Source organism: Lagopus muta, chromosome 1, assembly GCF_023343835.1.
Source record: "Lagopus muta isolate bLagMut1 chromosome 1, bLagMut1 primary, whole genome shotgun sequence".
In the NCBI taxonomy this organism is placed as follows: Eukaryota; Metazoa; Chordata; class Aves; order Galliformes; family Phasianidae; genus Lagopus; species Lagopus muta.
In genome coordinates this window covers 129,874,825-129,895,046 of record NC_064433.1, presented here as the reverse complement: position 1 = coordinate 129,895,046, position 20,222 = coordinate 129,874,825, and the positions used below count along the sequence as shown (strand labels likewise).

The window sequence follows — 20,222 nt, the reverse complement described above, 5'->3', positions numbered from 1 at the left end:
GACATGTTCCTCCAGTACAGTTTCTTCACTCTACAATCAACTGTGAATTGTGAATGAAACATTACTCTAATGTCCTTGAACCACTTATGCTGCTCATCCCTTTCTTCAGAATGTTATGAGTAACATTATTCTCTGTGGTTGTTTATGGTCATGCTTCCTTTTCTGGATCATACAGTGAAGATGCAGAAAGAATTGTAGGCTATTGCCCAAGAGTAAGGAGAATTATTATAAGGTGTTGCTGAAAAGTACTTGGGGAAAACAGCCCTAGTTTTTCGTTTGCAATAGGGATAAGCACTGGTAGTCTTTCTGACAGTGTGAACGTGTAAGATGAGTGCTTTAAAAAGTCAGTGCATGTTATGCTACTGTAAGTTAAATATTTCACATTGCAGAATATCACATAAAGAGAATTCATTGATAAGCAAAAGAAGTCTGCTAGAGAGAGCAAGGAAATTAATATCAACAGATGGACTAAATCTCTGGTTTTATGTCTTTAACAATTCTAAGCTAACATGATTGGTATGTTAAATGTGAGTTTATTGCCAATTGAATTAAAAAAAGAAAATTATTCTGATGAAAACCAGTGAAAGTTTGTGAATTTGGAGTACAGGCATGAAAAATATTACTCATAAATAGAGACAGATGAGAAGTAGTTGGGTTTAGAATAGATTTAGGCTGGCTTTTCCCTGCCTCACAGTGGAACTAGGAAGTAGCAAACTGACTAATCAGGGAAGGCAGTATACTAAACAAAACCTTATTAGCAACAGGAAAAAAAGAGATCTATTAGCACAAAATTAATTTGTTAACAGCATGTCACAGTGAAGGCATTAGGGGATATGAAGGAGAAAATACTACATAAATACCAGAGATACAAGCCAGGGAAATTAATAAAGGTATGAATATACAATTTAAAAAGTGGTATTGTTGAAATTTGAAGAGACAGAACAGTTACTGTTAGGAATATAAGAAAGACTGATAGTAATCTAGTAAGAAATGCTTGAGTTGACGAAGAAAGAGCTAAAATGACACTCAAACAGAAGTTGCATTACCTTTTTCCAGCTGTCAAGTATCTTGGAAACAAGTAATTGGGAATGTGCATGGATCAATACTTTTCTTTATTCTAGCTGATAAAATAGGAAACAGAATGCAAACTTGCATGTGCTACAGAATACCAAATAGCTCTGTAGAGAAACATAACGCATCTACCTATAATGTTAGGTGAAAAATAGCTATATATGACAACATCAGTCAGAAAATCTCTTCTGCAAATGTGTCCCCTGGAATTTCTTGACATTTTCTTTTGCATTTTCTTAACAAAAATCACTGCCCCTAGCATGCATGGATTCTGTGTGAAATAGACAGCTAGGATGTATGTGATAAACCAAGCATAGATTTTTTTGGAGTGCAAATAATCCCTTAATTATTTTTGTGTGTGGAAAACAGAGAATACTTGTTACCAGCCACTTCTCCAGCACAACTCCTTTGATTAACATATGTTAATTTTGATAACTTGTTAACAACTGTTTAAAGGTTTGACAAGAGATCACTGCTGCCCATTGCAGTAAGTCTTCATGGAAGTTTTGGTGGAGTTAAAAGAAATAAAACAGGCTAAGTTTTATTTTACCAAAGTAATTACATGCCTTTCATCCTAGCATTGATCTCAAGCAAAATAAAGCAATAGCTGGTACAGGAATGGATTAATACAAACATAAAGAATAACGTAATTAACACCGATATAAGAAAGAATATAATTAACAACAATAAACATCAATTTATAGAAACTAGCTCATGACAGACTAACTCAGTATAATTTTCTGAGTTTATACATTTATGCTGATACAATGTACATTTGTAAGACATCTCACTCGATGCAAGATGACATTTTGATTAAGGTGTAACAGTGATAAGAAAATCATTGTGGCATATATGAAAGGATTGCATTTTGACTACCTGATAGGATTCAAGCCATAGCTAGAAAAATTGTCATTATTCAGGACCCTTTGTTGAGATGCTGTCTTCTGGGTTTGTGTTATTTAATACTTCTTAGTAATGATGGGGGAGCGAATATAGCATTTAAACTCATTAACTTTATACTGAATACAAAGACTTGGGGAGCGGTCAATAATGACAAGGATAGGTGAGTTTGGAAAGTAGTTCAGATAACTTTGTAGCCTGGATTTAAGTCCAATGGGCATTTCAGTACTTCAGTAGATCTACTTGGGAGTGAAGCCTAGGGGTTTTGCTTTCCTGAAATTAGAGCTGTCATTCTGGGTCCTGTGGATCTAAAGATATTGGGATCTTTCTCATCAATTAAAAATCAATTTAAAATACACCCCTTGTGTGAAGGTATGGCCAAAATACTGAGCACAGATATTGGATTCATAATCTATATTATGTAATTGTGTAGCTGCTATTACAGGCCTAACTCTGATGGCCGTAATTCAGGAGTTATTCTGAGAATTTGCAGAGTGTGTGAAAGAGCAAGCAGATTTATTAGAGACTGGAAATCCTTCCCGGTCTTAAGAGACCATAAGTATTAATCTTGAAGGATAAACAGTAGTTGATTACCATCTCTAAATACCTGCATGAGAAAAAGATGACTTATGAAAGAGAGTCCTTCAATCTAGCAAAGATGCATTAAAGTCCAAGGTCTGAAATGATGTTAAACAACTGCAGATAAAGAAAAAAGCATGTGGTTTTTACAGTGGAAATAACTAAGCATTGAAAGGACTTAAAGGGCTGCAGTACAGCTCCTATTAGTAGATACTTTTTATATGGACACAGTATGCTTTTCTAGAAGTTGTTCTATTTCATCTATAATTACTGTGTTTACAACAGTGATTAGTTCAGAGAAATCTGATACAATGTTGGTGATGTGTTGATGGTTGGACTGGATGGTCTTAAATATCTTTTCCAAGCTTAAAGATTCAAAGCTTCCATGATTCTGTATTCTTTTCCAGAGTGCCATTTGCAGAACTGGGTTAGTCTTCTAGTGATTCAGGTGCAGTGTTGCATTTTCATCATTAAAAAAAAAAAAAAAGGAATATAAAATTAGATTCTGTAGAAGAAAAATAGGTAATTTTATTTGGAAAAGTTGAAATTAGTTTTTTTTGGTAAAATGAAAACTATTGTAACTGGTCTTGGAAGTACAGGCTCACAAAACCCAGTCTTGTGGGACTTTACAGGAACCTTCAGTACAAAGGGGCTTCTTTCCACAAACAACAGCTCTCATGAGAAATTCAGTCCTAAAAATAAAGAAGTAGTCAGCATTGATAGATGACATAAAGCTTCTAGTTTCCCGTCATTATTTTTTTTTTTTTACAGCAAAATGAATGCAAAAGTTCTTAATGTTGTATTTTCTCAGACTTCCTACAGTATTTGATACTCTGCAAAGCATGAAAAATGTTTTGATCTGAAAGAACGGTACAATTCCCAGTCTGTAAACCCTCTTCAATAATGATTCCTATGTAAATGATACTCATTTTCATTCCAATTCTATGTCTGCATTTACTGACATGGATAGCTATGGTAATTCATTATTGTTTTTATTTCATCTGCTTTCTGCTTTTCTTTGCCTTTAGTCTCTTAGAAAAGGGAACCTAGATATGGTAAACAGCAATATCTTCTTATGAATAATGATTAAGGGTTCATGCATGCTACACCATAGTTGTGTCCTGATTTTCTCTCAGCTTGATGCATGAATGAAAATAGAGGTTATGTGTGTAGCTTTTACTACTGTTAAGCAAGGAATCAGACTGGACTTGTAATCATGGATGAAATGATTGTGGTGGTACATTTTCATTCTCGTTATATGACTTGATGTAATTGCATTTTTTAAGGGTTTTCCGATATTATTTGTAACTTTAGTCAAATTAAAGATATATCGTTTTTATTAATACTCTATTTAAAAGAACATATAAAATGATATTTTTTGTTCTAAAATAAAAATATTGTTATATCCGAAGATAATAGGAATGAACATTCTGAACACAATTCTGATGCTTGTAATGCTGTTGTAATATCACACAGACAAATAAGTTGCTTTAACTTCACATAGCCTTCTTTGAAGAGTATTATGTGCAGTAGTAGGACTGAGATGAATTAATAGATGAATTTGTTATAACAGGGTATGTACGTATAAAAGCACATAAATATGTAAGTATTACATATAAGCAAAACATTATTAATCATGCAAACACTGTAATCATTCATACTTTTTGCTGCAAAGTTCATAATCTCAGAATTCATTTTGGAAGTCAGTTATAATAATGGAAGTTAATTCATCTCCCACTTACCTTCAGAGCATTCCATGCACTTAACAGAGGATATGGGCCACAGTTAAATACAGTGAAATATAACAGCTCAATCAAAAGTGGCTGCTTTTGAAAGCACTGTTACAACATATAATGAATTGGTTAGGGCACAAGAAATAAAAGGATCTTTCATTTACTTTTCAGTTCAGTTCTTCATTAGGAGTTCAATTTTACTACCTATCCATGCTAATAACTATGAAAAGAATAACACTATGAAGAAATTAGAGCTTTAAATGATTTAATTTGTTCTCCGGATTTAATAATAAATGCCAGAATTAGAGGATGAAGGAACTGGAAATATAGGCATAACTTTTAAAAGCAGACAATAGTTTATTTAATAGCACATTTTGCAAAAAATCTTTTGAAAATTCTACTTGAATCAAAGAAACTGAAACGTCATCATGTAAGGAAGAACAAATATCAGAAATGCAATTTTTGATAGTGATATATATCTATTTAAAAAACATAGCCTCAAGTAGAAATATGTTCCTCAATATTATATTGTTATATTATAGGCACATACAAAACCAAACTAAATCAGGCCATGATTTCCTTCAGTTCTGATAATTTAAGACATAGTCTTCCCTGAGTTAGAAAAACCTGCCATCTTCGTACTGTCTGGGATCTGGACTTTGCTCTTCACACCAAAGAGTAATTTGTCACCATTTGATTATTATGCCTACTTATAAAAATATATCTATATATAACTGCATATGATGTCTACAAGCAGATACAATATAGTTAGTATTAGGTTTCTTTTTATTTTTCTGGTATAATAATTCATCCATGATAACAGAAGTAATGAATTAGCACTTGTGACGTGCACGTATTTCTGGAAAGTCTACATTTCAATTATAAGTGATGAAAACCACCTCTGAGTTACGATTGCACACATGCGCATACTGATGAGGCCAAAGGCAATTATAAATTCATAAAGATCTTTGGATGGAAAGATTTTTTTTTTCCTCTATTGGTACAATGGCTATTATATAAGGTTTTTAGCAGTGACAGGGCATCTCATAACAGCCATGAGAATGCAACAAATACCAAATCTGAAGACCTGTATACTTTTCTTGTGTATTTAACTATACAGCTTATAAAGAAAATGTGTGTGTAGTGGGAGCTTGCTACCACTACAAGAACATTCAGTATTTAGGAAGCAAAGGTGTTTTTTTTTTTGCTGTATTATGCTCCCATCCAAGTGCATGACATCACCAGGAAGACAAGACCTTAAATAACAGAATTACCTAGGTCATTTTATTCTTCGTTTTTGCTTGGAAGCATTTGTTCTAGAGTGCTCTGGATCAAAGATTGTACGTGATGGTGGAGACATTTGATGTGCACTGACTGACACATTTTTAAGAAGTCACAAAAAAGCATACAAGAATTCCTCAGTGTTTCTCAATTGCTTACACTGTTGCTCAAAAAGATAGACACTTTTAATGACAGTTTCATGACTTTTCTTATTACTCTTTTTTTTTTTTTTTTTTTTTTTTCACTCTAAGAGAACCACAATATTGAATTTTCACTTTTTGTGTTTTCTCTTGTAAGAATATAAATCCTTTTTGGTGAGGCAGTCCTCTTGTTTCCTCTGCAATTTTACTAGATCTTTGGAACTTCAAATTTTAAACCTACTCCAAACCTGGACTTGAGAGATCTGAGAAAATCAGCTTAGAATGAGATACTGACTCTGCCTACTGGTAGGCAGACCAGCTGCTGAACTGTTAGTGTTAGACAGTGTACTTCAAGAAATCCTGATCCATCTCTTTTCATTTGAACAATGCTAGCAAGAAGACTGCTGCTCAGGGATTGGCTGGGTGTTGGTTGGTTTGTTTCATCACTTTTGGTTCATCAGTCAGTGAGCAGGGTGTCAGATGCCCAGTAGTTGCATTGTGGATAGAGATAGAGGTAGGTGTAGATATAGATATAGATGATATAGTTAGATATAGTTGATACAGATAGATATAGATATAGATATATAGATATAGATATATAGATAGATATAGATATAGATATGGATATGGATATATAGATAGATATAGATGTAGATAGATATAGATATAGATTTTCTGCCATACAACATCTGTCTCTGACACCATGCTTTAACATAATAAAATAGCAAGCATTACTTTCTGGACAGCGCTCATATCTTGCTATAATTGCTTGTTTTTTTTTCTCTTTTCTATTTTCCTCTTCTGTCTTAGTAAATTGTTTTTTTCTGAAACTGTATTTTCTATTTTGTTTACAGTTCTCTCCTTTATCTTACTGGGGAGGGTGGGAAGTGAGCAAACCAGTGCTTTTTGGGTTAAACCACAAAGGTATTTGTACTTCAAGTGGGTCTGCTTCTGAGCGTTTGGCTTGATGGCCTGGGATATTAAAAAGCCTAGTTTGCATGACTGTTTTGTCTGATTTGGAGGAATTAGGAATTGCCTAATTGTGAATTAGGCAGCACTGCGTTTTTTACGACAGTCTCTGTTTCATTCTTACTCTGTACTGAAATATTATTTCCAGAATGTGCAAGGTCTGCAGCCCAAAACCAGCCCTTGAACCTGAAACACATATATCTACAATCTACACAGCCCCAGCTGACACCTGCACTAACACAAGAGCATGAGTCTTTTACAAAAACAAAAACTCTATAGTGAACATTTGACAAAATTTAACCGCTGATTTAGATTAAAATTTGTTTTCCACTGCTTTTACTTGTCATCTGTCTGACCAATGTGTTCTACAACAGAAATTGTTCCTTAGCTTTAGCTAATAGTTTTCAAATCACCTATATTACAGAGAAATTAACTGTATGTGTAACTCAAGGACGCTATACTGTAAGCATGATAGGCAGTGGCCAAACAATTTGAAAATTTCCAGCTGGTTAAGAAATCACGTAAACCTAGCTCCTGAAACAAAACTAGGGGGCTTGGGGAAGTAAAAATCAAAAAGTGAATTGGAAGGATGTGCATATTAAATAACAGGATTAAATATTGTCTTCTCTTGCTTTCAAATAAAAACAAAATGAAGAAAAGATGAAGCACTAAATCTTAGAAAATTAAGTTGCTCGCTATTAGATAAATGTGATTTGTTAAAATAATAGGGAAGGTGCCTCAATGTAGACTGTGCTTTCATTGCTAAAGAAATACTTGTGACATACTGTGTGAGTCTTTCTAGTGACTATGCTTCTTTTTTTTTCCTGTAATTAACTCTTGTGACAACATGGGCAAACTCTGCCACTCCTCATTATTCTCCAATTCTAGTGATGGACAATTAGATTGTGAGCTTCCACTTACCTGCTGAAATTGTTCTATGTATACACTGTAGTTTCATATTGCAGTTTTTGTAAAGTCATTCATCTTTTAATTTTTTTTTTTTCTGAGATAATTGGGATTGCAGTAATCATTAACTTCAGAGTATAATGGGAGGATAACTGAAAGCATGCGATAAGATAGTACAATGTGGTTTGGGTAAATACATATTTTTAGAATATTTTCTTAAAATATTCTACCCTTAAAGGGAACTGTCCTTCGTACAATGCAGATAAAATTCTGGCAATTCTGTCAAGCATGTCCTTAATGTTCAATAAAAAAATGGAAATAGACTACAGTTTAGCACTGTTCTTTAAAATCCACAGTGATTATTCCTTATAAAATCATTATTGTTCCAAATGGTGTCCTATTTTCATACTAAAATGTTCAACTAATACAAGTTCTATGGGTCAGACAGTGGTCATTTTGGTTTCACGGGAAGCCTTGCTGTGTTTCTCCTGCCTCAAGATGCATCTTTTGTTCTTGTTATAGAAAACTGTCATGGAATATTTTGCCGTAGGGTACTTTTCATTACTACAGTGAATTGGTCTGATAGTTCGGTTAAAAGTTAGTTTGCCTTCCTGAGAAATTCCTTAAGCTGTTAAAAAGTAGAATTCCTCTCTGAATTTCAAAGTTTCCTAATACTTGCTATCACAGTGGTTCCTAGGCAGGCAATCATTCTGTGATTGCTTTTAAATCAAGAACACTGATTTAATGATATGCAGTTTGGAGTGTTTTCCCGTCTTGTCTGCAGGGTTTTGTCACATAATAAGCCCCAGCTTCTGTCCGAACAGTCGCAGTAATGGCTGGTGGGGTTGTTAAGGCTGGTAATGAAGCAAGGAGAAAGATTGCAGTGTCTTTGAAAGCTTTCTCTGTCCTTTGGGTTGTTCATGCCTGCACGACATACAGAATGGGTTTTAGGTCAGGTCTTTTAGAAGAGGGGAATGTTTCTTTGTTATGAAAGTTCGTTTGTCATGAGTGTTAAGTACCTGTCAAGTTATTTTGCATATATAAATTCTGAAATGTATGTTGCACAGTTAGTTTTCTTTAAGCTGCAGCCAAGTGCTTTTCGATATGGAGAGAATAGTGCATGTTTCTGGAAGGAGTAATTTAGACTTTGATAACAATAATGCATCCTGAAGCAGTACATCAAGGAAAGTAGCCACAGCATACACAGGTCTGCTCTTCCGTATGCAGAAACTATTCAACTGTCCCAACACTAGCTGAAGATAGAACTGATGTAAACCAAAATTTACAAGAACTATTAAAAAATGCATTCAGTACATGTAGTACAGAAAAGGGTTTATCTTTAACAGCACCCCCAACATTTTTACGTTTGGTCGCCATTTCAGCAGTGGTGATTTCCTTCTCCTTTTCCTATGCATTACCATCAATATTGTTATTCTCCAAGCTGTGTCCTCTCCACGTTCTGCAAAATTCTTGTAGGAAAACCAGATAATTCTTATCTTACTCCACTGTGTGCCGGTAATTCTACTGATCAAAATTATTCTCCCAATGTTTTTTTCTATATTGCCTATCAGTATGTAAGTTAGAGAACATCACAGAGGGTACAGTATATAAGTTCATATGCACAGCTGCTGCTTATATGACTGTGTCTCCCTTCTTCATGTGAGAATTTTTTGTGTGAATTTCAGGCAAGAAAAGAAGTTGGTGGTTAAATGAATTGAACCAATCATTATCCTAGGATTTCATATTCCTTAAGTGCTTTTATGGGTCTTTGTTGGATACTTGGGAATTCGCAGTTCTTTGTAAAATTCAGAGGAGCCACATTGGGTAGTTGGTTTTGTTCTTCTCAGTCGAAGATTAGAATGCTGATAAAGTTTAATAATAAGCCAGAAGGACCAGTGGATACTTACCCACTTCCCTGCTGCCATTCCCTGTAGGGAGAAAAGTGCTGGGGATTAGTGGAATGAAAGTAACCAGTCTATGAAAACCTACAAGGCTCACTACATTATGATGTATTACAGTGCTCTGTGCTTGTAACAGCACTGGGCTCTAGTATTAAACCTTTGTTTTTCTATGTTAAATGCATGAGGAATTTTGGAATGAATGTCCAAGTTCTTGGGGTCATAAGGTTTGTACTTGCACAGCACTCATGAAAATCCATCCATTCATCTAACTTAGGCATGGTGGAAGTACCCATGAGCATATTAAACCTCTTCCAATTTGGAGCTATCTTAAAATAATGTCCTAACACATAGAGCATTTCTTATTGACTCATTGTTCTAAGTTTCTCTTCCTAAATGCCACCCTCAGATTTTTATTTACCTTTGACTTTTTAACTTATGGAAGTTCACTCATTTTATAGTGGCCTTAAGAGTTTCTTTGGGTGGAAGTTATTTTTACTGAATTAATTTATTTTCTGTGTCATATTTTGCTATTGTCAAAATATCCACTGTATTCAGTGATTTTGTTTATACATTCTCAGTTACCAATCTGTTGGGAACTAATTCCTCTGTGCTATCAATTTGTTTTGGAATTTTGCTGTAACAGGACAGATTTACCTATCTATAGTAAATTACGTCTTTTGCAAATATCTGATTCTAAAAAAGCAAGGCTTGTAACAAGAAGCAATATAATTTATTATTCAAGTGACATAGACAAAAAGAAAAAAACAAAAAAACCCACAAAAGTTCTCTGGCTTATAAGCTCGTCTTCACATCTAAAATTGAATCAACATACTCCAAGCAAAGTACAGAAATTGGTCTCAGTTCAATTTCATTATTGTTAATCACTGTGGCTGTCTGAGAGAAAAGGATAGTTAACAGCTGTGAAACTGAGGGAGCTGCTACTGAGGATAGAGGTGATAAGGTCTCTACTATGTAGAGAGAGAGGGACAGATTGTTATCCCCTATGGAGTTGTGAAGATTAGCAGAAGAGATAGTGCGAAGAAAATCATATAATGTGAGATAAAACAGGCTTCTTACTGAGCTCTTGATCTTATGATTTTTAGTATCCTGCAGAATAATAAGCATTATGTCCAGGCTCATCTTCTGGAAGTTTACAGTACCACAAGTGACCATTACTACTTTTAGATGGAGGAATTATGATAAAAGCAGACTCTTGATTTATAGTGATGTGACCTTTAAAAGTATGTATTCTGACCTCTTTCACCAGCATCAAGGCTCTAGTGTCTATAAATAACTTATTATATAAAGGCATACTGGTGTGCATGCTACACTTTGTCATACAAAACCCTACCACCTGATTCACATGTTAGGAAAGGGCAACAGAAGTCATTCAAATCTGCAAGAAGGACAGCACAGTCTGCTGAAGGAGAGATTTTGTGGGGGCTGCTTCCACATCTAGTGAATGAAGGTAGATTCATGTTTGTGACCACTCACCCATCCAGAAATACCAAGTCTGGAAAGCCAAGATGCCTTTCAAAAGATTACTCATCATGAAGGATTCCCGAGAGCCTCTGCCTGTTCAAATAGGTCAACATTTTCAGAGACCTAAACTATAGGAAATTAGAATGGACAAGTTTATTTCAATTCTTGTCTTTATGTGAACATTATTGCTCAGATTCTCCCGAAACATTGAGAAACATTTCACATGCTGTATTTTATGGAGCTTAAAAACATGGCACAATGAAGAACTACCTGTATCTCACCACAATGTCAATTTATTTTCTCTGCTATTATTGCAGGTGATTATGTAGTCATGACTATATACTTCGACTTAAGTAGAAGAATGGGATACTTCACTATTCAAACATACATTCCCTGTATATTAACTGTTGTACTTTCCTGGGTGTCCTTTTGGATTAAAAAAGATGCCACACCAGCAAGAACAGCATTAGGTAAGTTGTTAATAATTTCTTTCTCTGCTCTCTTCATGTAGTTTCTATACTGTCATTTGAAAATGTCAGCTTCCTTTCAAAAAGACCACAAGATATATGCTTTATATTAAGACTCCTATCTATTTATCAATGAAGCCTTTTGTTTTCTGCCTTTTAAAGGGTAATTAAAAGTAAACTACCCTGGTCCTTTGGAATGACACTGCCACATATTTTGCATAATATTCTAGAACTAATGGCTCTCCCCTTGTTCTCACTATGATATTTCAGTGACATTTTTAAAGAATAAATTAATTGCACTACTGGCTTCTTTTTCTTCTGAAACTCTTTCCCTACAGGATATGATTTCGTATGTATACTAAAAAACTGTGGGATATAATAATATTAGTTCATTCAAAATGTTTTATGTTTGTGAGCTTGAAGTTAAGCCCCATTCTAGGTGTGTAGATATTTTTCATAGGTTGTGCTGAAAAAGATTTTTCAGCAGGTCATTTATTTCAGGACCACTGTTTGCTATTTGGCACTGTGCTTTAGGATATACCAAGAAACTCTGACCATTTTTTCTTATGTCTATATGAAAACCTGCAGCTTTTTGCAAGTGTCAAGGGCATAAGGCCGTATAACAACAGCCTTATAGGTGTACATCAGAACTGAAGGAAAAACATTTTGGTTCAGACTGAGGTTGCCAGCACTGCAGATCACTAATTTATTCAGTCAGGAAAAATTTACACCAGTATAGGAAAAAGGGGAGGTGTGTCATGTTTTACATATCTATTTTCAAAAGTAGGTGTTACCATTCTCAGCTATTCATTGCTTCCTCCTGCTGGAGCTTCTCACATCTCTGTTTAACCAACTGTGCCCTCTAAATCATTCCAACACAAAACAACAGATTATTGAAGACCAACTCACTTGATTTTTTGAACAGAAAACATTTTTTGGACAGAAAACATTTGTAAAAGCAACTGAATCCCCTCGTTTGAGGTGGAGGCACTGCTGCAAGGAAGTGCTAGGACAAAGGATACAGATGGGCTGTTTATCCTGAGACTGCATGAATAAGGCAGGCATGGGATTCTCGAGGCCTTCTGTGAGACAGTGGACCTTTATTCAAACCACATGATACGAAAGTCCATTTGCATGAACTTTTACTCTCCTAAACTTCTGATCAAGTATTTCTCATCCTATTCCACCCAAATAAGTAAGCATTTACCAGAAATGGTTGTTAATTTTTGTGCAAATTCATTTCTGTCTGCTCTCTTCCAAACACCAAAACACAGGTGCTGTACTTGATCTCAGGAGGACAACTTGTTCAACGGTGCTGCCTTTATATATTACTTTAAAATGACTTATCCTGTTTCTCGCCGTCCCTCTCTTGAACTAATAATTCTGAGAAGCGACCAGTTTTAAGTGTTCTAGTTTCCAGCCTACGCCCCCTGACGGATCTGAAGGGAAAAATAAAAAGGAGGTGCTAAAGAGATTTTGAAGCCCACTGACTTTGAATGAGATTTTAGCTGCAAAGTCACTTGAACTCTTCCAGAATTCTAATCCCGCTTTCTAAGTCCTTAACTTACACGAAAAGCATATTGTCATCTGTTCAAAGTATACTAACACCTGGTATGAAAGCCATCTTTCTAAATCATCTATGTTCCCATAGTTCATTAACCTTCTGCTGAATGACAGAAGAATTATATTATCGAAAATACTCTCTAAGAATGAGTCCCTCACTAGCCTATTTAAGGAAAAAAACCTATATGGCAACCATGCCACTCTCAATCCTTAGACATCTTTCTAGGTAGAGGTTGTATCAGCTTTAAATCTTAGTGAATGACAAGGGACATCTTTCAAGCCAAGAGCAGCTCAGTGGATGATAGCAGGATCAATAGTAAGGAAAACCTAAAAGAACCTTTAATAGGGCAAGTACAAGCAGACAACACTAGTTCATATTTTACAGATAATTCTGTATTAAAACCCTTTTTGCATGAGGTGAGCTCAAAATTGAAATCTGCAAGATTTGCTACAGGAGTTTGTAAAACTGACAAACATAGCCATGCAGCATCTTGCGTGTCCAACTAACATTTTCTGAGTACCAGAGTGCTCTGGCAATATGGAAGACCTTAAGGGTCTAATCTGTGACCCCTTCTACCTCCAAGTCAATGTGAAGATAGACTAACAGTGAGGACAGAGCACCTGCGTGATTATCTATTCCTGGCTCTGTTTCCTCTGGTGGCCAGAAAATTGAATAGGCCTTTAGCATACTTTCCTGTGGAACAACTTTCTTCTGAAATTGAATGGCTCAGTGGAGAAGAAAAGATTGACCGTGCTCTGTTGTTTTCAACTAGTAGTACAAAGCCCCATGTGTGTGCAGAGCATCCATTTGACTTATCTTCCTTAATGCTTATTTTTACCAGAAAAGTAAAAAGGGATAAAAGGTGTCTAACAGTTTGCATTACTAATTTTATGGAGGCAGACTTCATACCCTGTCTCTGAGAGTAGTTCTCCACACCACACAACTCAGTTTTAAATTAATTAGAATCAAAAGTAGGATACTGATCATAAGAGTGTGTCTCTCCTTGCCTCCCCCCTGTTACCAGCATGAAGTTCAGAGAAAAAATGTATTTTTATATTAAGGTTGTGAATTTGAAGTAAGACCTTGAAAGTGAGATATTACAAGGCTGTATCCAGTGGCTGTGATTGCTAACTCATAAAAACTCTGATAGAAAATTAAAATAAAATAAAACTTTCTTATAAATAAAGTCAAGTGACTAGAAAATAATATGTATGTGGGTCACCTCTTTTTGTACATGATCAGAAACCCATTACTCCCAAATTGCAAATGGCCTCTTGACTCTTGGGATGCCAGATGCAAATGTTCCCAACTTACGGTAGGTCTGCCTGTATAACAGAAGCTATAAATCTATCTGAGCAACACACTTCCACATTTTGAGAGTGGGACATGGTAAAATCTGAGTAATACAGCCAGAGGCAAACCACTGAAATTATCCTGCTAATTAGTTGAAATGAATTGCATACTCGGTGCACCAAAACTGCCCTGAGTGTAACTGCATTAATGTGAAGGACTAGCATCAGGGAAACATTTCACTCTCTGAAATTAATGAGTAATTTTCTAAGCTATTGGCAACTACTCAGGGTTATATGAAGGACGGGTTTTACCCCTTTCTGAATAACTCTAAGTAATAAGTAATTTTTGTTCTGGAAAACTAAATGCAGTCAGGGGTATTTTGCTGAGGGAAAAAATGGGACCATAATAATGCTTTCAGCAGCACTGTCTAAAGGCATCTAAGTGGTTTCTAAAAACTTGGCATCACAGCCCCTTTTTAACACACTCTTTGAGGGGCTGAGGCCAAGAATGTTAGTGTGATTCACTCCAGGACACCTGAAGAGTCAGTGGGAAAATGGAAATAGAATTCAGCTGTTGGATGAGAACTGTGTTTTGTGATCTCTAGCTATACTCTTCTCCATTCAGAGGGGAAAAAATAGCTTTCTGCTGTATTTACCTGTCTCTGGTAATCAAAATGATCTTCTCCCGATGTTCACAGTCAAGAAGAGCCAGCAAGTGTCTGAAGAAAAGTTATGATCTGAAAAATAGAGGGCTGTTTTTCTTGAGGATGAAGGGAATTAAGTTAAACCAAAGCTTTCATCTGAGCTCCCCCCTGCTTCTTAAAAAATGGCTATAATGTATAATATGAAGAGACAGTTACTGTACAGCAACTTCAGGTGGAAGCTTAAAAAACGTAGTAGGTATAAAGGGCAGCGATGCTTTGGTATAAAAGAAGTTAGAGATGATGTTTAAGAAAAAGTGAACATTGCTGTCCTTGTCATTTTGCCTTAAGTTCATTCCATGGAAAAATAAAGCAAATGCTCAAAACAGATGCCAGACCAGAAAGGTGAAGAAATGAAGTTTATAAACAATAAACTTGGATAAATTTATAAATTTATAAACTTGGGTAAACCAATATACTTTTTCCTACGGGAAAATAAGAAAAATTGAGCCTCCCTGACCAAATAGTTTCTAATACTGTTACTTCACTTGACATGCCACTGCACAGTAAGCAGCTTTCTGACAACTGTTATGTTAAATAACTATTTATGCCAATGATCTAAAGGTTAAAGTATTCTCATGCATTTTGTATACCTACACTGATGTACTGGAAAACCGTTTTTGATTTATCAAATATTCATTCTATCTTTGGTATCTCGGAGAATATAAATGTCACAAAAGTGGAATTTATGCACAAGCATGTGCTTCTTCTCACACCTACCTACCAGAAATTTTTGAAGCTAGCTTACTTCAAAGCTGTTCCTGGCTGATGTTAGATTTCTGCTGAAATAGTTCCAAAGCACTGCAAATTTCAATAACAGATTCAAAGCTCACTTCACAGTATTGATGTTTCCTAGGCGAGAGACTTAACAATTTAATCTGTCAAAGTTTATTGCATTTAAAACCACTCACCAAACTGAGTTTTCTTAACATGATAGATAAAATGAACTAAGGGTAAGGAATCTAGATATTGTATTCGGCAGTGGTGGTTTTTTTATTTTATTCTTATGTGCATATTGGCGTATTCTGACTTACAATTGCATAGGAATGTAAAACAATATCATCTTGTACACTTCTTTCTCTTTGCTCTCTGCATGTGTCCTCATAGGACTCATTTTAATATTTCGCTTGTGTCAATGTGTCAGGTAAAGTTGATACACTAGAGTGAATTTTTGTTATTGTAAAATCTCATTCTTTGTCTGAGCTGGAATCCAAGTCTAATCCTCAGCATAAACGAAGAATGATTCTTCTATAATTGTTGTCATATTGTGAAAATATTGTATATAAATAATGGAAGTAACAATCTGATTGTTCTACCTTTGAATGTTTCCAGCTCTGCACATGGCATTCATATGTCATGGCCTTGACATAATTTGAAATATGACATATAATCTGGAAATTGTGATGGTTTGTGATATTCTCAAACTTTCTGTTCTCTAAGGTTTTATATTTTGATAGCAAAACATGATTCGTTGTCAAAACAGTTGAGGTTGAATGCTAACAGTTTCTTTTTAAAAAAAAAAAAAAAAAAAAAAAAGTTCCTCCCAAGATCTGAAACATGGTCATACAGGAAGAAAAATGTATTTATACCTAACAAGGACCAAATCAAGGCAGCATTTGTTGCAACTGGAAATTTTTGCAGTTGACCACTCTGATGAATGCATAGGGTTTGTGTCTGGAGCTGTTAAAAGCTGTTCATTAGCTACAGAGCTGTTGTTGAGGGGTCTGTAGGTGTTGCTGGACCATGGCAGCCACCTACACTGTGATACAATTGAGAAGAAACAAATATTTTTGTAGTACCTTTTAGATGTTGAAGATACATACAAAGTCTAAAAGCATGTCTATGCTGAGATTTAAAAATGTAATTGCAATTCGTATGTAGACTAACAGCAGCAGTAGAAAATTAGTGAAAACCACAAAACCTGAAAAAACCTGCAAAGCATTCAGTCATACTGGCATAACTCTTTTGTACTATTTGTGTTGTTGAATATATACGATTAGATGAATCAGCTAGCTTAAAGTTTAAATGAACTAAAGTGGCTGCTCTGGGTTCCAGTGCAAGACAGTGCAAATATTGAGATGACATACACAGAATAAGGCTGTTTCCCATGGAAGGAAAATTTTCCACATTTCCCGCTTTCTACCAGCATTGCTTTGATCTTGATTATTGGGTTGTTATTTGTTATTTTCTTCTTTTCAGCAATATATATATTTTTTTCTGTTTCTATTCGTTATTTGTTGTAAGAGAAAATCCAGGCGCATGCATTAATCGTCATTTTGGCTCTTCCAGAGACTTTTTCACAGTTTGAATGAGGCAGGTTATTCTTGTGAATTGCTGTAGTTTCAAGTGCTGAAAATCAGAGGTGGGCATACTTTAGCAAAGAGAAAGTAGTCACAAGTAATCCACTGATACTTTTTGCTCTCCGCCGTTCCATTTGTGGAAAGTAATTTTACTATAAGGCGTAATTTAAATTATCCCCTGCCATTTCAAACACTATGTACCATTGCAAAATACCACTTTAACTATAAAAAGAAAGATTACCTTACAGTTATGTTTTTAGAGCAGGCTCTCTTTTGGGAATTACTTGAGTGAGTGCTTTATTTTTCTTTCCAAATCATTGAGGAGTTTTAGTTTTTCCTATATGAAGACTTGTGGTTCATAATGAATGATTAAAAACATCAGTCCAAAATAGGAATGAGAAGCCATCTTCTGCTGAGGAATTAACACAAGTGATGTGAATTACCTAACAGCCAAATAACTGACACCCCATAGACTTCATTCTAATACTGGTTTTATTGTTTCAGGATATTTCACTCTAAGTAATCCCGATTATATTCATTATTACTATATCAATCTAAGCTGTGATGCTTTGTACAAATTGAAAAAGCTATTTCCATTAAGGTTGCATCTGAAGCTTGTATGAGAATCTGTTTTTTCTTACCCAGAAAGAAAACAGCAGTGGAGCACTCCCAAGGAAGCAGGATTGTGAAAATGTATTTTCAAAATTCATAATTCGCAGCAAAAGTTATTTTATTTTCTTTTTTCTCTCTCTCTATTTTTTTGTTTTTGTTTTTTTTTTATTTTGAGCGCAAGATTTTTCACGAGAGGAGTATTGCTGTGAAAAAAAAAAACAAAACAGCATGTTTTCATTTATGTTTTCTAGGGATTTTGCTTTGTTTCTTTGTACTAATGGTTCTGGGTTTCTGTTGGGCTTTCTTTTACTTTTCTTAAAAAAATATAAGGAGATGAGGAAAAGTATACTGAGGGGCATGGGAACTTCTGTGTTGCAAAGACAAATATGAACAACTGAGGAAAGTTTTGTTTACTAAATACTTCTCCCTCTACAGTTGTTTTTCATTATTTTTATACTGCCAGACAAAACTAATGACTTCCTTCTGAAAATTTGTGTATGCTTTGGTATTCTGTTGTGTGTAGAGTTTTCCAAAGATTCTTTTAAGCCTGCAGAAATTATATTACATAAAAGTAAATCCAGTTTTTCTCTTTAGGGATTACTACAGTATTGACCATGACAACTTTGAGCACCATTGCAAGAAAGTCATTACCCCGTGTCTCCTATGTCACCGCTATGGATTTGTTTGTGACTGTATGCTTTCTATTTGTATTTGCTGCTCTGATGGAGTACGCAACACTCAACTACTACTCCAGTTGCAGGAAACCAAACTGTACTAAGAAGAAAAAGTCGGTAAGACAGGAGTGTTTTCTTTTCAATACTGTTGCTCAGAGGTTTGAGAATCATTCAGTAACATCCTGTAATCTCATTACACTCCACTCCTCCTAGCCTTTTCCCACTTCAAGGTATTATTTACCCTGAAAGCTGGTGGAAAGTAATTACCTAGAGTTCTGTTCTTAACAAAAGGAACCTGCTGACCATGAAGCAGCAACTCTGCCCATGTGTCCTTTTCCCCCTCATTACTCTTCTAGTAGTCATAAAGGGCTTCACTGAAGCAGGTATCACAGCTCGTTATGAAATTGTATGTACATCAGTGTACAATCAAATGCATCTGCTATCTTGTGTCTTAACAGGTCTAGGAATATTTATGAATTTTAAAAATGGGATTTTGTTTTTCATATTGGGCACCAGCACTTATTTTTTAGCCCTGTGTTCAAATGTTCCTACATACAAGAACAAAGGAGGGCACTTGCAAAGTCTTTGAAAAAAGATGCATTTTTAGACAAAAAGACCGTTGCAATAACAATACACCAGCTCTTTACATATAATTATTTAAAACAGCAATACAAAGTCAAATAGGAAAACTATGAAGGAGGAACTAAAGAAAGAAAGGTAAATACTGGGAATAATCGGTCAGGAAGTAGAAGTGGGTTGAAACAAGCTATAGAAAGTGATTCAATGAAGAAATAACAGAGGAAAAGATTAAAATAATACGGAATTAGAGAAAACGTGAAAACCAATAAACTTGGTTAATGAAAACTCCATTAAACCTCTAATAGCTATTTGTAAAAATGCATTACATGGGAAAGGCAGAAGAGTGTTACCAAAAGAAATTTATGGGACAATCAAAGTGAACTTGCTAATGATCAAACTAAAATTGCTATCCTATAGAGAAATTGGATGAAAGTGTCTTTAGTATCCTTGTGGGCAAGATGTATTTCCAGACATAAAAGAAGATGAGGGAAGACATGCAACATTGATAGTATATAAGTTAACTTGTGAGGAAATCCTTAGCTATTGTTTACTAAATTAAAAATAAAAATAAAAAAGGTTGAATAAATTCTTAAAGTGGATGGAAACAGGGTGCACATCCTCCAGATTCCATGAAGTTTCAAAGTGTGCAGAATATTACATAAAATAATTTGAAGGTTCAGTATGAAGAGTTTTAGGGAGAAATGCATTTAAAGATTTGTTTTAAGAAATGGTATTTAGTATTAGGTACATATGAAGCAATACTTATATTTTCCTCTGAATAGTTCTTTTCTTATCTTTATTTAAGCTACCTGATGTCAGTTTTGGTCATGTGATGGTAAGTATCCTGTTTAGTCCTATGACAGCAATGGCGGCTCGAATGTATGGTTGACATTTATTTGCAATAATTCCTGAGAAAGTCATAATGCTGTGTTATACTTCACCCTGACTTCACTATAAATACTGCTTTTGCTTTGTTGTTAAAAGGTCAGTTTGTTTTTGACTGTGGTAGAGGAACATACCTGCCTCTTTCTGTAAAGACTTATCAAATGATTTGGGAGAGAGAAGGGTCAA

General features: G+C 35.1%; 1 protein-coding gene across 3 annotated transcripts in view; it reads left to right on the top strand.

Annotated features, from left to right (window-relative positions):
* The window catches only part of GABRG3 (gamma-aminobutyric acid type A receptor subunit gamma3), a 301,129-nt gene that overhangs the window by 269,047 nt on the left and 11,860 nt on the right, over positions 1-20,222 (top strand). For 2 of the 3 annotated variants that reach the window (XM_048963988.1, XM_048963979.1), the window contains 3 exons: positions 11,280-11,432; positions 18,493-18,689; positions 19,957-19,986. In XM_048963988.1, coding sequence (XP_048819945.1) covers positions 11,280-11,432; positions 18,493-18,689; positions 19,957-19,986 — 380 coding nt within the window. The remainder of the gene's footprint in view (positions 1-11,279; positions 11,433-18,492; positions 18,690-19,956; positions 19,987-20,222) is intronic. The other variant, XM_048963997.1, reaches the window with a different exon arrangement.